The 21,223-nt window shown below is 37.9% G+C and overlaps 1 protein-coding gene across 1 annotated transcript in view; it reads right to left on the bottom strand.

The window, feature by feature from the left end:
• Positions 1 to 21,223, bottom strand: part of LOC122795693 (threonine--tRNA ligase 1, cytoplasmic-like) — an 846,051-nt gene that overhangs the window by 778,953 nt on the left and 45,875 nt on the right. The window contains exon 3 of the mRNA XM_044063990.1: positions 8,690 to 8,813. Coding sequence (XP_043919925.1) covers positions 8,690 to 8,813 — 124 coding nt within the window. The remainder of the gene's footprint in view (positions 1 to 8,689; positions 8,814 to 21,223) is intronic.

Genomic DNA, 21,223 nt, shown 5'->3' with positions numbered 1-21,223 from the left:
GTAACATGATTACATTTGAAGCTTGGATTCTTAAAACTGTAGGCACTGTATGGAATGATACACAAACATTGTTTACAAACTGAACACCTAAGAATGACAGCATTATTGTTAGCATACACTAGGGGGCAATCTCTCACACCAACACTTTTAGATCAGTTTCAAATGACAGTTTGTGATTCTTCAGAAGAACAAGCAGACCATTATCAGCTGGCTTTTATGCTGGTCAGTGGCAGTGATGTAAAAGATATGAAAGATGTCAGTTTTCAAAAAGCTGTTATGCACACCTTTTTGGACCATTTGGAAGGTATCCCAGGGGATATCAAACATATTTATGAGGAATCTTCAAACACACTTGCAGAGTTAGCAGATAAATTGCTGCGAGCATGTATTATGTGTAAAAGTAATGCTATTCATAAGCAAAAGATTTACACTCCCCGTTCTGCACCTACTGTTAGTGAAGTAAGGGGAAGAGGGCATGGGAAATGGATTAATCAGGGACAGCAAGTCTCACAACAGGTAGCAGGACAATCACGTCAAGGGCAAGTTATACAGGGGCAACAATGGGCAGCTTCAGCTCCCCCAGCCACTCCGTTAACTTCTCAATTTACTCTATGGAGGGTTCTCCAAAGAGACAGCCTATTTGTTATTCCTGTACACAGGTAGGTCACACTAAAAATTATTGCAAATATGTAAATATTATTGCAGATGGTGCCAGGAACAACAGGCAAATGGTAAGTTTCTTACCTTAAAAAATTTTGATAAGCCATGTGTACCATGACAGCAACAGGTAATGCAGCCAAAAGTACAAACACAGCAGTACACTTAACAGCAATATGTGACAGAGGGTAATAGGGGACTACAGCAGCAACTCCTATATACCACAAACCCTCAACAGTCAGTATTCCCAGTACAGCAAAGGGATGGTGGGACACCTAGTGTCAATGTACAAGGTAATATTGTTAGCACACAGGATACAACTGTCCCTTCTGACTTTGTTCCTGATGGTCCAGTAAATCCTAATTATCAGCAGCAAATAGCCTTGCATCATGAACTTAATCGATCTTCTTATGTTGACTGTGAAGAGGTTGAGGAAACAATGCAATTATGTCCTTTGCAGTCTAATACCACCGATGATTCAGGGTGAGAAGTAGATCTACTATAAGGGTGTGACCCCCCCCTACCCAAGTCTCTTTCCTGACCAACTTCAAGAAAGGGAAAGATGGACGACCACTTATCAACATTTGGGTAGAGGGGAACCTGTGGGAAAATGTTCTTCTAGATACAGGAGCGGCCGTCTCAGTGACAGGTAGGCATTTGCCTCCTGACTTGTCTAAACATACATGTATTTCAGGTTTTAATGGCTCTAGATGTCTAGTCACAGGTAGCAAACCTGTACAAGTTCAATTCTCCCATCAAGGGGAACCAGTGAAAGGGGAATTTTTAATGCATAATTCTTGCACTTCCACAATCTTGGGAATGGATATATTGTCCAAAATGGTAATTGTCATAGACCTTCCAAATGGCATTATATGGCAAGGACAAGGTCCCATGTTGTGTAAGATTGAGGCAATACATGTATCAAACAGTTCTGGAAGGGCTGTACTGTCAGCCCTACTGAAAACGAAGTATGGTTAAAGGTAAAACAACAGTTCCCTACGTTGTGGTCCCAAGGGCCCACAGACTGCGGGAAGCTACAGGAAGCAGTTTCTGTAGGTAGTGACGAAGATTTTATTCCACCGTTTCAAAAATGGTATCCGATCCCAAAGGAAGCAGAGAGAGAGACATGCAAAATTGCATACAATGATGGCTTGATGTGGGAATAGTTCAAAAGGGAAATAGCCCTACAAATTCACCTATATGGCCAGCTAAAAAGAAAGATGGCACTTATCAATTGGTTACTGATTTACAAAGAGTGAACTAATTCATGACTCCCCGGGCTCATCTGATTCCAGGGGTCCTAGAGCTAGCAGCAAGTATGAAACCAGAAAGTCAGTGGTTTACGGTCATAGACTTAGCTAATGGTTTCTTTGCAGTACCACTGCAGGAAAAAGATTGGCAAAGGTTTGCCTTTACTTTTCAAAATGAACAGTATGTCATGACATGGTTACTACAGGGATTTCAAAACAGTCCGGTTATATTTCACCAAATAGTGCCTTTGCTGAAGGTTGGGCATCGAGCTGGCACCTTGGCACCATAAAAATCTACTGCCAATCATTAGCAGACCAGAATTCCGCTGTGGCGACCCCTAACTGGAAAAAGAAGCAGAAGAAGAAGTTGGACGAATACTACAAGGTCTAGAATCTGATGATTCTGTTCTGCATTACATTGATGACATACTAATACAGTCCAAAACAAAAGAACAGCATTTAGCTAAAGTGCCACAGGTCCTTCAAACACCGCAGGAGGCAGGGTTTAAATTGAAAGGTGAAAAGGTACAATTCATGTCATCTGAAGCAACATTTCAAGGTACTATTTTACGTCCTTCCAGGCGTACTCCTTGTTCAGAGAGGGTGCAGGGAATTTTACAAATGGATAAACCGGTTACCATTCCGGATTTGCACAAATCTCTGGGTATCATGAATTAATCAGGAATTTATAGAGGATTATGCCAGCATGGCAGTTCCTCTGTATGACATGCTTTCTAGCCAGAAAGAATGACCCTTTCTGGAGTGGAACCAAAGGAAAATACATCTTTTTCCGATTTAAAGGCAGCATTGGCCAAGGCTACAGAATTAGTAGCTCCAAGTCTAACACGTCCTTTTGTGTTACAGAGAGCAGCTGGACCCAACACACGCTCTGTTGTGCTTTCACAGGAGTGGCCTCAAGGCTCTGATTCTAGAATGGAAAAGACTTTACACCCCATTACATTTTTCAGTAGGAAGATGACACATGTTGAGAGGGGATATCACCTGTGTATTCAGTGACTTTTGGCTCTTTACTAGGGTTTAAAACAAACTAAATACCTAGCAGCATTTTCTAAAGACATTATAGTACAGACACAGCATTATGCCATACAGGCTTTGGTAAATGAGACTCAGCTAAATAAACTGATTGATGACATCAGTTAAGCAGTGTTTGCAAAATGGTTGGCATTATTTAGTGTCAAGCAAGTTACAACAAAGGCAGGAGATAAGTATTACTCATCTAACTTCATGGGATATGAAGGAAAATGACATGAATGCATTAGGCACATTTCAAATCCAGAAAAGCCCATTCTGTCTCCTGATTTTCAGGAAGACGGGCCATCCATCTTTGTTGGGTCTATATTATGTTCTCAAAAGCCGACAATATCGAAGCTGATATTGTCAACACAAGAATAACGAAAGCGCACATCAAACGTGTAAACGGAAATCTCTTTAAGGGAAGATTTCCATTTACTGCAATGTAGTGCGGTCTTGGGAGTTGGTATATTTAAGTAGAGAGGGTGTGGGAGGTGCAGGGGGGCTTGTCCCCCTGCTTAAACCCATTAGGGTACTTTTTTCTTTTTTTTTGTTTTTATAAGTTTGATGTTTGAAGACATCAATCATATGGTGTTCGATGTTTTCAACCGATCTTATAATATAGACCCTTCTTTGTTGACGGTGCCCGATTTTGGGACAATGGACAATATTGGACTGGATTTGCAGTAGTACCAGAAAACCCTTCTATGGGACAGCCGACTCTGATTCAGTTACCGGGACATGTCTGCTCAACGAGCAGAACTGGAAGCAGTTCTTTATGTGTTGCAGCGTTTTCCACCTGTCAATATTTTTTCAGACAGTGCATACATAGTTAATTCTCTGCAGCTGCATATGTCTACATGGGCAAGGAGAGGGTTTGTTGATAACATGGGCAAACCACTCAAGCATACTTCTGTGTTACAGACTATTTAGAATTTGGTTCGTAGTCAGTACCTTGTGGGTTGCTACAGTATCTTAAAGGTAAAAGCTCATCAGAAAGCTACAAATTAAAATTTTCAGTTAAATAACTATGCTGATCAGATGGCAAAAAAGGCAGTAAAGGAAGGAATGCAATTGTATCCTACAGAACACCTTTCTAGTGTACCAGATAAAACCACTGCAGTACATGCCATACAGACATTTTCAGTTCAAAATTTGCAACATGATTTGCTGCAGATCCAAAACTAAGTTTGGACTGCATGAAAAGTTAGAAAAATGTACTCTTGTAGGAGAAAGTCCAGGGCAATATTATGCAAAATGTTTTGAAGATGGTTCTAGTCTTCCTTATATACTGTACCAACAGGCACGACAGTTAGTGAAATTTAATCATCAGGTACTGGGTACACAAAAGTTATGGCCCATTGTAAAGAACAAGTACTGGTATCCACAGTTAAAGAAAATCTGCGATTTAGTGCATGCAGAATGCTTAATATGTTTGCAGGTTAATGCTCAATTGAAAAAAACACAGTTACTAAGGGTAACTCCAGCAGATGGACCTTGGTATGCCATCCAAATTGACTTTACACGTCCATTACCCCCAGCTAAAGGTGGGTAGAGGTATCTTCTAGTGGTAGTTGATGTGTTTTCAAAATGGGTAGAAGCAATTCCTGCAAAAACAATGACGGCTAAGGCTACAGCAGAAGCCTTATGGAAAAACATTTTTTGTCATTGGGGATGGCCACCAGTTATCGAATCCGATAACGGGCCACAATTTGTCAGTAAACTGATGAAAGCTTTGTGTGATTTGATGTTCCTTACCATCCCCAGTCTAATGGGATAGTTGAAAGAATGAACAAGACTCTTAAGGAATGACTTAAGAAACCCTGCTTGGAAAAAGGCATAAATTGGGTAAAACATTTGCCTGGAATTTTGCTGGGTGTCAGAGCAACTCCACACAGTAAAACAGGGATTTCACTTTTTGAAGTCAAGACGGGTAGAAAAATGCCTGTACAACTGCCATTCGATACTGCCGTTAGTACAAACAGACCATTATTAGAAATTGCACAGCATTAACAATGGTTAAAAATATTTCTGAATTGTGTCAAAGCCTATCAGAAATGCAAGCATTCAAATTACGGTCAAAGGATCCTGTTATGCCAGAAAAAAACCTTCCCTCTGGTACACAGGTATTGATCAAGACATTCCATTCGGACGGTCTGTGGAATAGTAATTGGATTGCTCAGTTAGGACCTCTAGTGTACAAAGTTAAAGGTAAGAAAAAGACCAAAATAATTCTTTTTCATGGAGATCAGTTGAAAGTCATTAAGTGGCTTCATGTTTTGTGTTTTTTTTTTGTAGACTCACGGCAAATGCCAAGTCTGAAACAGTTGAAAAAGCATATATCAAAATAACTTTTCAGATTAATACCACTTGCGTGGAAAGGTTATATTATTGTACATAATGAAGATTCTGTTTGTTATTGTACTGACTGTACTCATTGGAGCCCTTGGGGTAGGGTGTCAAACAAGAGAAATGCAAGTTTGAAAAATAAGCAATAACAATAATACTGTAGAGCTAGGATGGAATGCAAATTGCTTTCGTGAACAAAGACAAAAGGACAATTTTATTTGCCCAAATAATGCTACTTGTATCTTCGGATACATAAGGATTTCCAGCAATGTTACCATTTGGTCCACAGTTGAGGGTCATTATATTTGACCAAATAGTCCTAAAGTAACCCTTAAATTAAATTTCAAAGTTTCTGTTAAGAAATATCCACCATCAACACAACGGCTAGTCTTCACTTATGTGAAGAAATGTGGTATAATATGAAAGTACAACTAAATTTTACTACTGGAGTTTCTGTAATATGTACTAATGTCATAGCTCTCAACCTTCCATCTCCAAAATGAGGAACACTCGCCTTCATAATGTGGAACAAATGGGCAAAATGTGGAACACATACGAATGGCTTACCAACAACTTCAACTAGGAAGGTCATAGGATGGTTAAAATATGCTGATTTTACTTATAAAGAAGATCCTTTAATGAATTAATATAATTAATTTCTATTTACCATGGATTTCACTTAAAAAAATTCCTAACACTGAATGTGTGACAGACTCTTTCAATGTGGAACTTTGAGGAACATGAACTTTTTAAGACCCCAAATGAGGTACGTTCCTCGTAAATGAGGTACAGTTGAGTGGTATGACTAATGTCACAGTCATTACAGGCCGCATACATTGGGCATATATTCTATCATTATTAACAGGTAAACCTACCTCTGTTCATACAGACCATTTGGTTAAAATCCCTTCTACCTGTAAAAAGGTAGGCAGACAGTATCAAAAGGTATATTGATACGAGAGGAAAAACACATAAAATTAAGTATTGTACACACTCAAAATGGACTAATTTGTGGACAGCATTCACCTGTCTATGAACCATGCTTACTGCAGCATTCTGTTAATTTGTGTAAATGGACTATTATGCCGTCTTCTTTTCAAATGTTTACAGAAGTGGCTCCTCAGTATATTTGTCTGGTTACAGATCAAGACGTAGGTCATAATTTAAAATTAACTTGTGTAGGATGTTTATCACATGTTGATTTCCTTACAAGGAATAATAAGAGCTATGTGTTTATTGAACCCATAGAAGTAAATATTTCCAAGAACTGGAATTATGACTTAATACACCTTCCCAATATATCTGTATCCTTGGATAATTAAAAAAACATAATGAACAATACTAAAATTCTCAGAGAGTATTTGGAAAAAAGAAATAAAAGTATTCTGTATTATGAGGCATTAAGCATCATTGCAAAAGATAAACTACTTAGTTTGGCTGAAAAGACCAAAAAAGACACTGCTCACAATTGGTGGGATATTTGGTGGAATATCTTTACTGGTTGGTCAAAAACAGGGAAAAACTGTTAAATTGGTTGATACATCTTGCATTAGTAGTGTTAGGCATTATAGTCATACTAACTATCTGGAATTGCTACTTAAATGTTTTTCGCAAATGACAACTTAAGAGTTCAGTAAATCATGATTGTTAACCTAAATAAACTGGAGAAAGTTTCAATGTGTACCATAAAAGAAAACATTGAAAATGAAGTCATTTTCCATTTTTTAAATAAAAAGTGGGAATTGTGAGAGTAAAAGAACAGGTTAAAATGGATTTCAGTGGATTTTTTCTGAAAATGTAAAATAAATGTTCTGCATTTCATTGTATAGAGTGCACTCAGCTTACTAACTTGGCATTTATTGTTAAGAATCAGAAGTAAAATATTTTATCTCTTATAAACTATGCAGCTTGTGAAATTTATTATCTACAAGCAGGTCACGATGAACTCTTGTATGCAGCTGTGTCTCGTCAATATGATAAGCAAGATAGGCAAGGACGAAAGGAGTTATTCTTCAGGAACAGAATGTTTAAGATATGGAAAACTAACAGCAGACCAGCTTGAAAGGAAATACTTATTATTCTGGCAAATTCTCAAAACTGCTGATGCAGGCAGAAAAGACACTATAAAGATTGGGATTTTTTTCTTTTGTATCAGAGACTTTGATTATTCTAAGCTAAAGTACGTTTTTGATGTATATACCTTTCACTGTTAAGCTAGATGTAAACCTTCTTATACCACAGAAGGAAGACTCCACAGCAACATTGACGAATTTAATCCACTTGAAAGACAGAATTCACAGTAACAAAGGTACAAAGCCAATGCTCAAATTTCGTTCTCTCTAGCGCCTCGGCAAATAAGCCTTTACAGAGTAAAAGATGTTCTAATATTAACTTGAAGCTCTTTTTATATCTAGCTAAACCCCTCCCAACTCAAATCACAATCAATTATTCAATTATTTCAGAGCAATCAATTAAAAAACTTAAAAACATAAAAAAGCAAAAAACGTTTCCATTAAAAATATAATCATTAAAGTAAACTTTTCCATGAACAATCACAGTTCAGATGTAAACCTTGTTTGCAGTAAATGAATGTTGTAACAGCAGAACTGTCTCAGTGTCTTCATTGAGTAAAGGTACAGACTACATAAATAGTGTAGTATAACTTTAACAAAGACGTATATGTTTCTATAAATTACTGGTGCCATCAGTATGTTGGTCATGTAGCATGGTTTTCTGTGTAATAAACAGCTTTAAAAAATCATCTGTGATAAGGGAGAGTTTGAAAATTATGTGAAGGGGTAAATCAAAACTGAAAATAGGGACAGACATATCTCCAAAAATATGCAGAGGTAAATCAGACCTGAAAATAGGAACGCTCTTCAAAAAGATCGACAGTTGAGTGGTCTACCCAGTGACATTTTCAAGTTTAATTTTTTAACATACATCACCCTATTTCTTATTTGTGACTTAATTATCCTGGGAGAATCTTTATTTTTTTTTAATTTTTTAAGGGGAAGATTGATTTTTAAAGGGAATGAGTGAAGTTATTCTTAGTTGATGCCATTCAGATAATAGTAACAATTGATTTTTAAGTTTCAGGCAGTAATGACTGACTTTTTCTTTCTGGTGATAATAGAGTTTTATCACTGGGCAACTGACCATTTTTTGTTGGTTTTCATTAATTTATTCATATTGGTTCCGTCACACTTAATCATCATACAGTTACAATGTTTAATTTCTAGTAGCAATGATGTAAACTAACACAGCCAATTCTGGAATAAGATCTTATGTCATCTCCATAACAAATGCACTCTAATGGACTGCAAGATACAAATGAAAAGTATACAGATTACCAGATATTTACATCTCCGCCACATCATTAACGTTCCAACTATACTTACTGCCTGGGCTTCTTCATTGTCGAACTTCAGAAGCTCCAAGGTAGCATCCCCTTCTAGTGGACGATCCAGATCCCACAACTCACCATTCACTTTGGCTATTACTGTGTTATCAGCCAGACCTTGACTAAGCAGAAAGTTTTTTTTCAGTACCTTAGTGTTTACATCGGTGCCTTTTTTCAATTCATATCATATTCCACTGTACAGACAAACATTTATAAGGAAAGCAAAAACAGCATGAATTTCCATATACAAATTTGTTTAAACCATATTTCAGACTGGTTTCTATCTATACTCATTATGATTACAGCTGCACCCAGCTTCCCACCCCCACTGGTTGCTTTACTGCTTCTCAATTTACAACTCCTAGAGAAACCAGCTTGTTGAGCACAGCTCCCTGAAGTTAAACTCCGAGATAGCAACTTTCCATAGGAAATCACTGCTGGTGTGGTTTCTGTGTGCATGAGTGAAGTGATTCCTTTCTTTGTATAAACTCAAAGGAGGAAGAAATTTCATCAACTAGGGGATTGGCATGTGTAAGTTTTGGGGGGGTGTGAGGGTTGTAGGAGTCTTACCTCCCTGCAAAAATGTTTACATTTAATATTTTACGGGGTAGATTTATTGAACAGACATGCTCTGCAAGTTGGTTCCTCTGGAGTTGTAACCTGAGGAGTCATATTGCAAGCATACTCTCTTCCTTACTCCATTTTGTGGTAACAGTTTTTGTTTTCCATCTTGTATGAGGTGCAAAGATGTAAAGAGCACTATTCTATGTATGGATAGATACAGGTGTTCCTTGAGATAACCACTTACTGGAACTTGTCTCAATTTTGTACACTACAGTAAAAATGGAAAAAATGCAGGTTCAAAACATACCACATAGCCAAGACATTTAAAATCATTACCACAACATTATCAGCTACATTGCCATCAAACAACTGCACTGTCATAAATTTAACAACTTTCTTTCATATATTTCAAAACACAATAATAAATATTATAAATTTCAATACAAAAAAGAATAAATGCAGACTGAATACAAGAAGGATATTCAGTGCTAATCAGAGCAATGCAAAACATGAAACAGAGCTAGCAAAGAACAGAGCAAGCATAAAGCCATAAAACTGAAAAAAAACTATGGAAAAAAAAGTTGGGGGGGAAGCAGAAAGAAAACAAAAGAACAACTAAATGTTACCATGTCATAAAAAGAAGCATAGCTTTATGCGAGTACAGAATACAAACAAAACAAACATGAAATGGGTTCCTCGGCATGTATGGCTATACAAGCAGGACGTTGACCACTGGGAAGAAAATACAAGTTAATGCAAACAAAATATCATTAAAATATATTTAAATCGATGAATATCAACAGCACTTGGGAAGAAGAAGAAAAAACATACTAAAACGTGTCTGGAACAGCAGTATTTGTAAGTATGGCTATTCATAAATCCAATTCAAATCTCACATTGATTACTAATATTCATGTGTGGCAAGCTCTTTTGAGCTTTGCTGAGTGTAAAACTGACAAGTTATAAATGAAACAAAACTTCTGACCCTGTGATAGAGACAAGATTATGACACTAACAGATGGAATACTAATAGATCATCTAAGTTTCTGTGCTTCCTGATCCAGGCATGAATAATGAAGTGGAGTTAAAGTCCCTCAAGACGTGGATCTTTACAGTACTGTAAAAATGACATTGGTAAGATAAAGTGACCTACTGTGACTTGTCATATTCAGTTTTGTGAGGGTGAATGCATTGGCACCATTTGGAATCAACGTATCTCCAGTAAGCTGGTTAACTGATTCCACGGCGATGTTAAATCTCACTTTTGATGTTACAGAACGATGATCATCAGCCAATATTGAGCTTAGCACTGACAGGTCTCCTGAACACATAACCAAGTTAAGCATCAAAGAAAAAACAAAAGTACTGACATTGTGAAGAAAAAAATCAAAGGTTTCAATTTTAAAAGGGCACGGAGATTTTTTTTTTTAACTTCTTGGTGACATCAAAGAGCTTGACAAAGAGCTGTTTATGTCTGTTTATAAGCAGAGCATTAGCAGAAAGGAGACACTATAGCAGGGTGCAGTCTACCTAAGGAAGAAAACAGTTACTTGCACTGGAACACAGACAAAATGCACAGCACAGAAGGAAAGCACGGATAACCTAGTCTTCTCAGTAACAGCTTACCCCTCAATCCTTTTAAGGATGATTTCAAGCTTCTTTTACGCAATCTTGAAAAGCAGTCACTGTTTCTGACCTTATTCACCCTTCAGGGAGACCGTTTCATTCATTTATCAACCTTTATGTAAAATAACAACAGGTCCTTGCTACTTCTCTTTCAATACCCTTTCCTCACTGCCTGTTTATCTTCAGGTCTTCAGCAGTGACTACCTCTAGATCAGTTTCATCTTGAACCATTACTGCTACTCCTCACTCAGCTGCACATTTCTTTCTTAGGCATTTTGTTTTACAGATTATTGTGTACATTTTGCACTGAATTTAAGCTCACATTTTAAACCCATTCGTCCAGTCTTGTCAACAGTAATCTCATTACTTTCTACTACGTTTGTAACATCAGCCCTCCTGCACAACTTTGCGTCATCAGCAGAAAACAATTTTCCTTGCACACCTTCTGAAAGGTCACATATGACACCAAAGGTACAGGTCCCAGTAAAGGCATCAATGACATCCCAAAGACGACTTTATCAAAATGAGCTTCAATTACAAAAACCTCAGATGCTCCAGATTTCAAACATTGTAGATGCTGTTAATCTTTATCTAAAATGCAACAAATCTTTAGAGTCCCTCACAAAATACATCTATTATACAATGTACATTGTATAATGGTGCAGTGGTTTTTTTCATCATATACTTCCAAGATCTGGTTTACACTAGACTTCCAGTTACTGTCCATCTCAGTAAGTCTTTAAATTTCTCCTCATATTACCTGCAGATTTCTTCCATGTAACCATGTTTTTCAGAATCCCAACACAAGCTGGTTGGCAGGCTACTCTAAACTCTTCATGCATTCTGCACCTCTTCCAGTGGTGATCTTGGATGTTGCTGAAAAGTAAAAGTTGACCTACCTGGGTAACGAAAGAATGACTGAATGAATAGCTAAATAAATAAGAGTCAACTTATTTTCAAATGCTCAAAATGGGACATTTTGGACAAAAAATTGAGGTTTTGCAGGATTGATCCAAATCAATGAAAAAAATTACGTTTCACTTTATTACTAAAATAAAGGCACACTGCCTCAGCTCTGGGGGGTGGGGAGAGCTGGCTATGCCTTGGATGGCTTGAGACTGATAAGTGGCCTGGGCACTAGGGAAGTCAGGTATAGGGAGCTGACGTCGGCTTGCTCATCCTTGTAAGAGAGTGGCAGTTCAGCCCAATGCAGGTTTGACACCTACTGAAAGACAGGTGTATGGCATGCATCATTAAGGGTTAGAGATGTGTTGGAGTAATTCTTACATGATAGAACTCTGACATGATAGAGCCCACAGTGTGAAAGTAGTGAACTCCAAGTCAGACTGACGACCAGTCAAGAGTGGAGTCCCACAGGGATCAGTCCTGGGCCCTCTCCTGTTTGGCATCTACTTCTCATAAGTCCAGGCCAACACAAGAGGGACTGTGGCTGACCAAGTCTGCAGACAACTGCAAGATGGGAGCCATTATTAACTCCCCAAGTGATGTAGACATCTTACAGAAAGGCCTCACAGACCAATATCTGGTGTTGAAACCATGGCCTTAAGCTTAATGCCAAAAAAATGCGTTGTCATCCCCCTTGGGAAAAACTCAGTTCCCAATAATTACCACATTGATGGGGCCCACTGAACACTGAAGGTTTTATAAGAGATCTGGGGACACAGGTTGACAGCACCCTCTCCTTCGACCACCACATTGCCACTGTGGTCAGAATGTCCTTCTATGTGACACATCTCATTATCAAGGGTTTTGCATCCAGGAAGAAAGAGGTCATCATCTCGCTCTACTCTTTACTCATTAGGCCAATCATAGAGTATAATACCCCAATTGGCATGTACCTCACTAGACACATGCAACAGCTGGAAAGGGTACAAAAGTACCACACAAAGGGGATCCTAGGCCTTAAACACATGTCCTACATGGACAGACACAAAAAATTTCCATCGTCAACTAAGAGGCAATCTCTGCTTGACTTGCAAAGCCATGTCTGACCCAGCGCTGTTAGAAATGCTACATCTAAGGAAATCCCAATGCCACTGCACCACACGTTCCAGAGACCTCAACCTCATTACCACAATCAACAGAACATGCTGGAGGGACAGGTTCATAACCCAGGGACTGCCCATGTTCTGGAACAAACTTCCCATACATGTCAAGCAGAGCACCTCACTGGCCCTCTTCAAGAGAAATCTTGATGAGTGGATGGGAAATAAAAAGTTCACCCTGGGGATCATTCCAGTGGCTCTACTTGATAGAGGCACTGGGAACTAACGTTAGGTGGTATGATGCCAGGGTACTTCTATGGGCTAGGCTTGTAAAGGCTCCGGGGCCATTAGCCGAGTACACACTTATGAACCTATGGCAGCCTTCATGAGTTATGGGCAGGAAAAAGCACATCCACAAGGGAAAGCTTAGCAAGCACTGTGGGAAGAGTTAGGTCCCCAAACTGGAAAAAAGAAAAAAAAACTTTGCCAGACTATCAGTAGTGCCATGAACACCTGTTACCATTAGTGATGAAGAAGAAACTTTTGAATGACAGCTACATAGATTAGACAATAGGCATGGGGGTGGGGGAGCAAAAAAGTGATTTTAAAAGCTCATTATCATATAACATTAGTCGTTTCTGTTAAAGTATGTACTTTCTTTACTTAGTACTATTTACAGTAGCCTTTTATTACAGTGTCAGTTTTGCACTTGCTTTATAACAGTTTTTCAGAAATATCTGGCTCTGTGGCAAGCAGTATACCTTTTTACAGCACTTTCGATTAGTGACATCTGTGTGCATGTGTGTGCCTGTGCGCCTGCATGGGAGTCTGTCTGAGACAGTGGCGTGTGTACTTCTGTAGAATTGCCTGTGCATCTTGGATGGTCAAAACAATACATATAACTTGAAAACTCAACTTATTTATTAAACCCTTTTAATGGTAGCAGAGGATTGCTTTTAACTATAGACCTGCCCCCAGTGGTTGGTGAAAACAAGCACTACAAAGGCTGGAAAAAATTAAGTTATAATTTTGACTGGAGCTACTAAGCTGGAAAAAAGGAAAACATGCCTTTGCAGTTATATTATCACTTACTGAAGAAGTGGGTAATGAAAGATATTGCAATAGAGATTTCAGCAAAGATGAATGTATATCCTCTTTGAAAACTAGACTTGATAATATATTCAAGAGAAGAAAAAAATATAAGATTTATCAGGTATACTTTAATTCTGATTGGATTATTAGAGACAGAGCAGCTTCTATGGTAGAAGACACACTTGTGTTAATATAACATGGTGCTCCCAGATGCAGTGCTTGCTTTTAAGCTGTTAGACAGGAGTATGCTTAAATGTAGTACACACCATTAAATCCTGTACTGAACTTAATTTTTTCTCAATAAAGTAATCTTTATCAATAAAGTCATCCTTAAAGCACATTTCTGCAAAAAAGACAATGGTACTGCAACAGGCAGCATATTCCATAGTAGAAATGAAGCAGGAAAATGAAGTCACAACAGAACTCGGACAGCCCACCATTAGTTAGTACTAATCCATTGGATAAATGCAGTAAGAAACGTACTGCATTCCAGAGCACCTACCACCACAGGGCTAAAGGCTGGCCAAACAGAGGTGAACAATGTAAAACAATGGAGGAAAGTAAACTATCTGAAGGTAATAAAAAGAATACAACATTGCACTATATCAAAAAGAAATATCTGGGACTGATGATGCATGCGCTGCCACAGTTTACGATGAAAAATGGTTAGACAACTATATAAGTAAACTGAGTAAGGTCAAGCAGTAAAGATACTGAAAACTGATACAGTCAGTAGTAAACTTTCAATCTGAAGATGAAAAATGAGTGTATTCCACTAAAAGACTGACAATACCAGCCAAAATAGGACAATTAACTGCAATATTGAAACAAAGGTAGTCCCAGTTAAAATATCTTTTTTTGCTGAATAAAGTGTCCCTTTTTCTGAATATGGGAAATGATAAAGCAGTGATGTTCTAACAACCACTGACTCATGAAATCATTACCACTGGACATTAATCTGTCAACATTCTACATAAAGACCTTAAAAAAAAATTCACTGAGAATGAAAAATTACGGGAGAGAAGCAGCTTTAAATAACAATTCTTCAATTTGGTCATACTTCTGAATACAGGCTGCAGACAATGCTTTTTTAGTTCAGGAAACAAGCACCCTAAATGTATTTCTATTCTGGAAAAGACTTGTTAATTGGGAAGTTTGCTTGATGCATCACCAGTAGCTATCAAGTCTAGGGCAAAACAGTGCTGGAGGGCGTTTTCAAGAGTTTCTACTTCCTGACTTTGTACAGAAAGGCACTTCAAATTATTTTTTTCTTTTATTTAAACACGTAAACAAAGTCTCCTTTAGCCACTTTTCTCCTCTAAAAGTAAGCAATCATCCTATTACACTAGATTTGTTGGTGACTGTAGATGTGCAACCCTTATACACTTTGAAGTGGGGGAAGGAATTTTGAGGTAGGGGAATGCAGGTTTTTGTTAGCATTGAACAGGTTTTAACCAATAATTTTTTTGCTTTTGAAGGAGAATATTTTTTGCCGAAAAGAGGTGTGGCCATGGGAGCTAGGATGGCCCCTAATTATGCAAACTTAGTGATGGCATACTGGGACTCTACTTTGGAAGGTAGGGACAAAGCTATATTTCCTATCATTTTATTAATGATTTGTTTTTTCTTTGGAGGGGAGATGAAAATGGGTTAGATCTTTTTTTGGATGGTATGAGCAGTAGTACTTCCTTTTTAAAGTTTTCACATTCTTGGGATATGTTTAGTATTGTTTTTTTTGGATTTGGAAGTCATTAAAAATGTGAGGGACTTTACTTTGGGATCTGTCATCAGTTATAAAAATGTGGCTAGTAATACGTTATTATATTATTCCAGTATGCACCCTTATTCCAGTATGCACCCTACTTATGTCAAACATAACATTGTAAAAGGACAGTTAGGTTAAAAAGACTGACAACAGACTTAACAGTTTTGGATAGTTATGTGGGTGAACTGAATGAGAGATTTAAGAAAAAAAGAGGCTATCCCATAGGTTGGTACTAGGCTATCGGCCCTAGGGCCTATACAAGCCTAGCCATAACAATTCCCTGGACATTTCTTCCCACAATATTTACTTCCCTGGACCCATCTAACAGGGCGACTAATTTCCCCATCTCCTATCCAATCGTCAAAGTTCCCTTTGAAGAGGGTCAAGGAAGCACTCTGCTTGACATGTATGGGCAGTCTATTCCAGAGTATGGGGAGTCTCTGGGTCAGGAACCTATGCCTCCAGCATGTTCTGTTCATTGTGATGACAAGGTTTAGATCCCTGGAGCGTGTGGCTCTGAGGGATTAGGATTTCAGCTCTGGGTTTGACATGGCCTTGTATGTTAAGCAGAGATCGCCTCTGAGTAGATGATATGTAGCTGGAGTTTTTTTTAGACGGTCAGCATAGGGCATCTGCTTTAGGCCTGTGATTCTTTTAGTGAGGTATTCCTGCGGCCTTTCCAGCTGTTGCAGATGTCTTGTGAGGTGCATACCAAATGGGGTGGTAATTCAATGGTACATGTTTTCTCCCCAAAGGGGATAACTGTACATTTCTTGGCATTACGCTTGAGCCCATGGCTCTGGCACCAAGCATCTGTTTCTGTAAGGCCTTTTTGTAGAATATCCCCATCATTTGGGGATTCAATAATGGCTCCCAGTTTGCAGTCATCTGCAAACTTTGTTAGCCAGAGTCCCTTAGTGTTACAAGGGGAAACTGTTGAGAGTAGTTATACTGTCAACATCAACAATCAGAGCTCACAGGATTGCTCTATGTCTATGCCCTTGGTTTTTACAGTAGACAGTGGTGAGATAAAAAATATTATTAGAAATAATTGGAGAATTTTAGAATCGAATAGTGATTTAAGGTAATTTCTGGGACCTTCCCCATTGTTTATAAACAAGACAAGAAGGAATTTTAAAGAGATATTAGAGAGGGATTATATTAACAGTAGAAGGGAATGAGGGGTACTTCTAAATGTTACAATTGTAATTTTTGTAGATATATAGGGGAGGGGCCATTTTTTGAAGTTAGTACAAGTGAAAAAGTATGGCAGGTACTGGGAAAGTTTACTTGTGAATCTATTTATGTGGTGTATTTAGCTCAGTGTTTATCCTGTTCCAAGTTTTACATAGGAAAAACTAGTAGGCATTTAAAAAGAGGATGTATGAACATTTGCATGCCATAAAAAAGGGGAACATGGATAATGCTTTAGCGAAACATGCTTTTATATGTAAAAATTATAAGAAGTTATTTCACAGTTATTGATTTTCTACCAAGTGATTTCAATGAGGACAGGGAGGGTGAGTTGAATTTTAAAGAATTTAAGTGGCAGATATTGTTTAACGCCTACAACACCCCTGGGTTAAATAACAATGTGAATTACAAAGTAGCATTAAATAGGAGGTTTCATCAAGATAAATGTAAATGAATAAACATTTTTATGTTTTATGTGAATATGTTATATGGATTTTTACAATTGTTCGGTGTGTCTTATATATGTGTATATAACTTTAATTGTTGTTTTTTTCAAATTGGTGATCATCTAAATTGATTTTTTTTTACTGGATAATTGTATGGTATATTTTACTGTATACTGGTACCATTTTTTTGTTGTAGTTGTTCTGAAGACCTTGTTATTGATCTAAAGTGCTTAACTGTGTGACTTAGTGTTGATAAACCATTTAAATGTCCATGTGGTGTACCTTTTTTCCAGCACAGTGGATTTGCTGCTTTTATAATCTTATTACGCTATTCCTCACCTCACTGCATTTCCTTCCATCTTTTATTTTCCATATCTGGGATAGATACTTTCACTGAACACATATCAAGCTACATATGCAACCAAAGCCTGGCATGCCCCAACTTATATGCACCATAGCTATCAACCTTCCATCTCCAGAATGTGGAACACTACCTCTCACAATGTGGAACATCTACTAACAGCTTACTAACAACTTCATCTAGGAAGTTCATAGCATGGTTAAAATTTGTTACTTTATATGCATAGGAAGTTCTTTGAGGACTTAATATGATTCAGTATTAATTTATCATGGATAAAAACATTCTTAATGAATGTGTGACAGGCCCTCTCAATGTGGAACAATGAGGAACATGAAGTCTTTAAGATTCAAAAGGAGGAACATTCCTCATAACGAGGTACACTTGAGATGCACAATATGCACTTTTGTCAACCTTATCCTCTCTCCTTTGCTATCTTACTCCCCTTCCCACCCCAATTTTTTCACAACAGGACTGAAGTCTTTGATCCATTTTGCTATTCTCCTCAACCAGTTACTGTATTTATTTATTTTTGCCCTTCACTTGAAGAGCTGAAGAAGGTGAGGAGTTAAACTGGGAACAGGCACTGGGTGCCAGGTGAGTCGGTTACGGCTCTGTACATAGCAAACCTAAATCTACTTGCACTGTTAGCATGCCTCTGGCAATGAAATAGTTACTACTGACTTGCATGAACTTGAACCTAGTAGCTGGTACTTTAAATGTTTTAGTGGCAGAAACTTTATGAACATGAAGAGACTAAGAAATTCATTCACTGCTGGACAAGTAACTTTGGTACACCTCAGAAATGATTCTGTAAGAATGGTGGCAAATTCATTAATGATGTAATCAGAGATATGGCAGAGAACTTACATTTTGAAACTATGGCCACGGTGGAATGTAGCCAGTGAAGCAATGGGATGCCTTAGTGTTAAAATTAAAAGGCACAAGTGGTGGCTGGGAAATGAAACTGGATTGGGGTTTGCTGGGAAAAAATACCACTCAGAACATCTATGGCTTCAGTCCACATCACCCTGTGTTTGGTCAGAATCTAAACTCTACAAGGGACCCACAAAGAGCTTGGCAATGAAGGACATATTTCAGCACTTATATGCACCAAGAAGAGAATTTGCTGATTCAGACGGAATTCAGAGAGCACTAAGGAAGCAACTTCACACCATAAATGAAAGGTTTTAAATGGCAGTCATATTATGCCAGAGCATAGAGAAAAGGATCTATAGTCATCACTAGCAAGGACTTGTGAGGCATGACAGTATTTGTGTAAGGAATGGATCCATCATTCAAGACTGTATAAAGTCAAAACTGAAGAGGAGGACAAATATGTCAATAAAATGATAACATGATGGAAATGGAAAATTAAAATAAGACAGAAAATTAAGTAAGGAAGAATTTGGCACCAATACAGTGAATCAGTCACAAGTGCTGCAATGCAGCAATAGCATTAGTCTCAAAAAAGGTCAACTTACAAGAGTATGCGGACAGAGAAAAGGGGTGCAACAGAAATAAATCTTATGGCAGGCTAGTAAAACAATAGGAAGACACAAATTGATACAACTTGTATATTTTAGATTCAGATGATACTGCAGGCAAAGAAGGGTCTATTGGTATGTTACATGTAGAAAAATGATTGCTGCAGCTGTGATTACTCTTTCTCCAGGTTTTCACTGGCCACCAGTATTGGTATCAACATCATCCCTTGTGGTTTTCAGAGACATAATTTTAATGCACATTTAAGCTATAAATTATGCACTGTATGCATTAAATATTTCACAGTTGTAAGGTTTTCTTTAACAAGTTTGTTTGAAAAGGCCAGGTAAGGCATGAATGGTTATTTTGTAATATATTATTTCAACCAGAGGGCTAAATACTGGTAAAGATGTGAATTGCAGATCAATGTTTTTTTTTGTGCTTGAATCAAATTTTATCCAAATTTTATTTTTACGTCAAACCAATACAGGTGCTGAAACACTATTATATTCTCCCCATTCTTCCTTAACATCCACTAAAATTGCATCATAGCTTGTCTTGACGTGAAGATTTACTAAATATTGTTATGTCAGTCCACAAATCTAATTTAATCTATATTTATTCATTTTTCTTTGAACTAATACCTTAACTGTGGTCCTGAAGCCAAGAGAAACTTCAGAATAGGTGTCTGAAAACCTTTATCAGATGAGAAGATACCAGAAATTAAATGTAGCCTAAGGGTGGAGTCCAACACCATTGAGCCCACAAGCCCAAAGGCAAACAGGTGAGGCTACTAAATAAGAAATTAAAGTCCCTTGAAAGGGATTGGTTGTCCAAAGATGACGACTGCAGAAGTAATACTCTGGTAAGGAACTAGTAAACCAGCCAGACCTGGGATTCATTTCGGCCCTCCAATGGGAGCAATGGACAAAAGACTGCTCAGGAAACCCTTGTGAAAAACTGGCAGGTCTACAAAGCATCAAGAATGCAAGTAACTGACCAAATATGTAAGGCATGGATAGCACTCATTCCAAAATGGAAACTGCTTCCATTCAGACAGCCAAAAGGTAGGATTCCCTGCAGCTCTATCCTCCATTCAGCCCACTTCACTAGGTCAAGGGGAAAAAACTTCCAGTGGGGGGAGTAACATTTTGGATCTTGTCCTTACTAATATGGGAGCATCACGTATCATCCCTTACATATCTTCACTTGTTAGGTCTGACCATACGACAGTTTCCTTCAAACTAAAACTGAAACCAGAGATCCCAAAACTGAAACCAGAGATCCCTTCAATTTAAAGTACTTTTAAACATTTCTTTAATTTAAACTACATAAATGACTTTGCCATCCTGCAGGAATGTTTGTCTCAAATAAATAACTGGTGCCTACATCATGGACAAACTAAATGCCAGAAAAATGCATTATTGTTTCCTTTGAGAAGTCATCTATTCCAGGGAACAACCACATTAACAATATACCCTGAAAGCTGTCCCAGTTGTTTGTGATTTGGGAATGTATTTGGATAGTAACTTACCTTTTGACTAATGTGTCCATTGTTATAAGAAACTTTTTATATTGCTTATATACAAAGGGATCCTGCCTAGATCTAGAGATGTCATTTCCCACCTTTAGTCAGCCCTCATTAGGCCAATCATTGAATATAATGCTGTTTGACATGTATATATCCAGACAAAGGCAAAAACTGGAACACCCACAGAGATACTGTACTAAAACGAGACAAGGCCTAAACAACATGTCTTAGATGGACCGACTCAAAGCCCCGTCACTATATCTGGTATCCTACACACTGCTAAGAAGTGATGTGTGTCTAGCATAAAAAGGCATCCTCCAACCTGATACTGATAGATTTACTACACATTACCAAATCAAATGGCATAATAAATACTCTGTCTAGGGATATAAACCTCTTCTGCAGCATCAGCAGAATGGTTTGGAGGGACAGGTACATCTCGCAGAGGATAACACTGCTCTGGAA

The sequence above is a fragment of the Protopterus annectens genome, chromosome 2.part2 (assembly GCF_019279795.1).
Source record: "Protopterus annectens isolate FY-2018-M chromosome 2.part2, PAN1.0, whole genome shotgun sequence".
Taxonomy (NCBI): domain Eukaryota; kingdom Metazoa; phylum Chordata; order Ceratodontiformes; family Protopteridae; genus Protopterus; species Protopterus annectens.
This window is presented reverse-complemented; position numbering and strand designations above follow the sequence as displayed.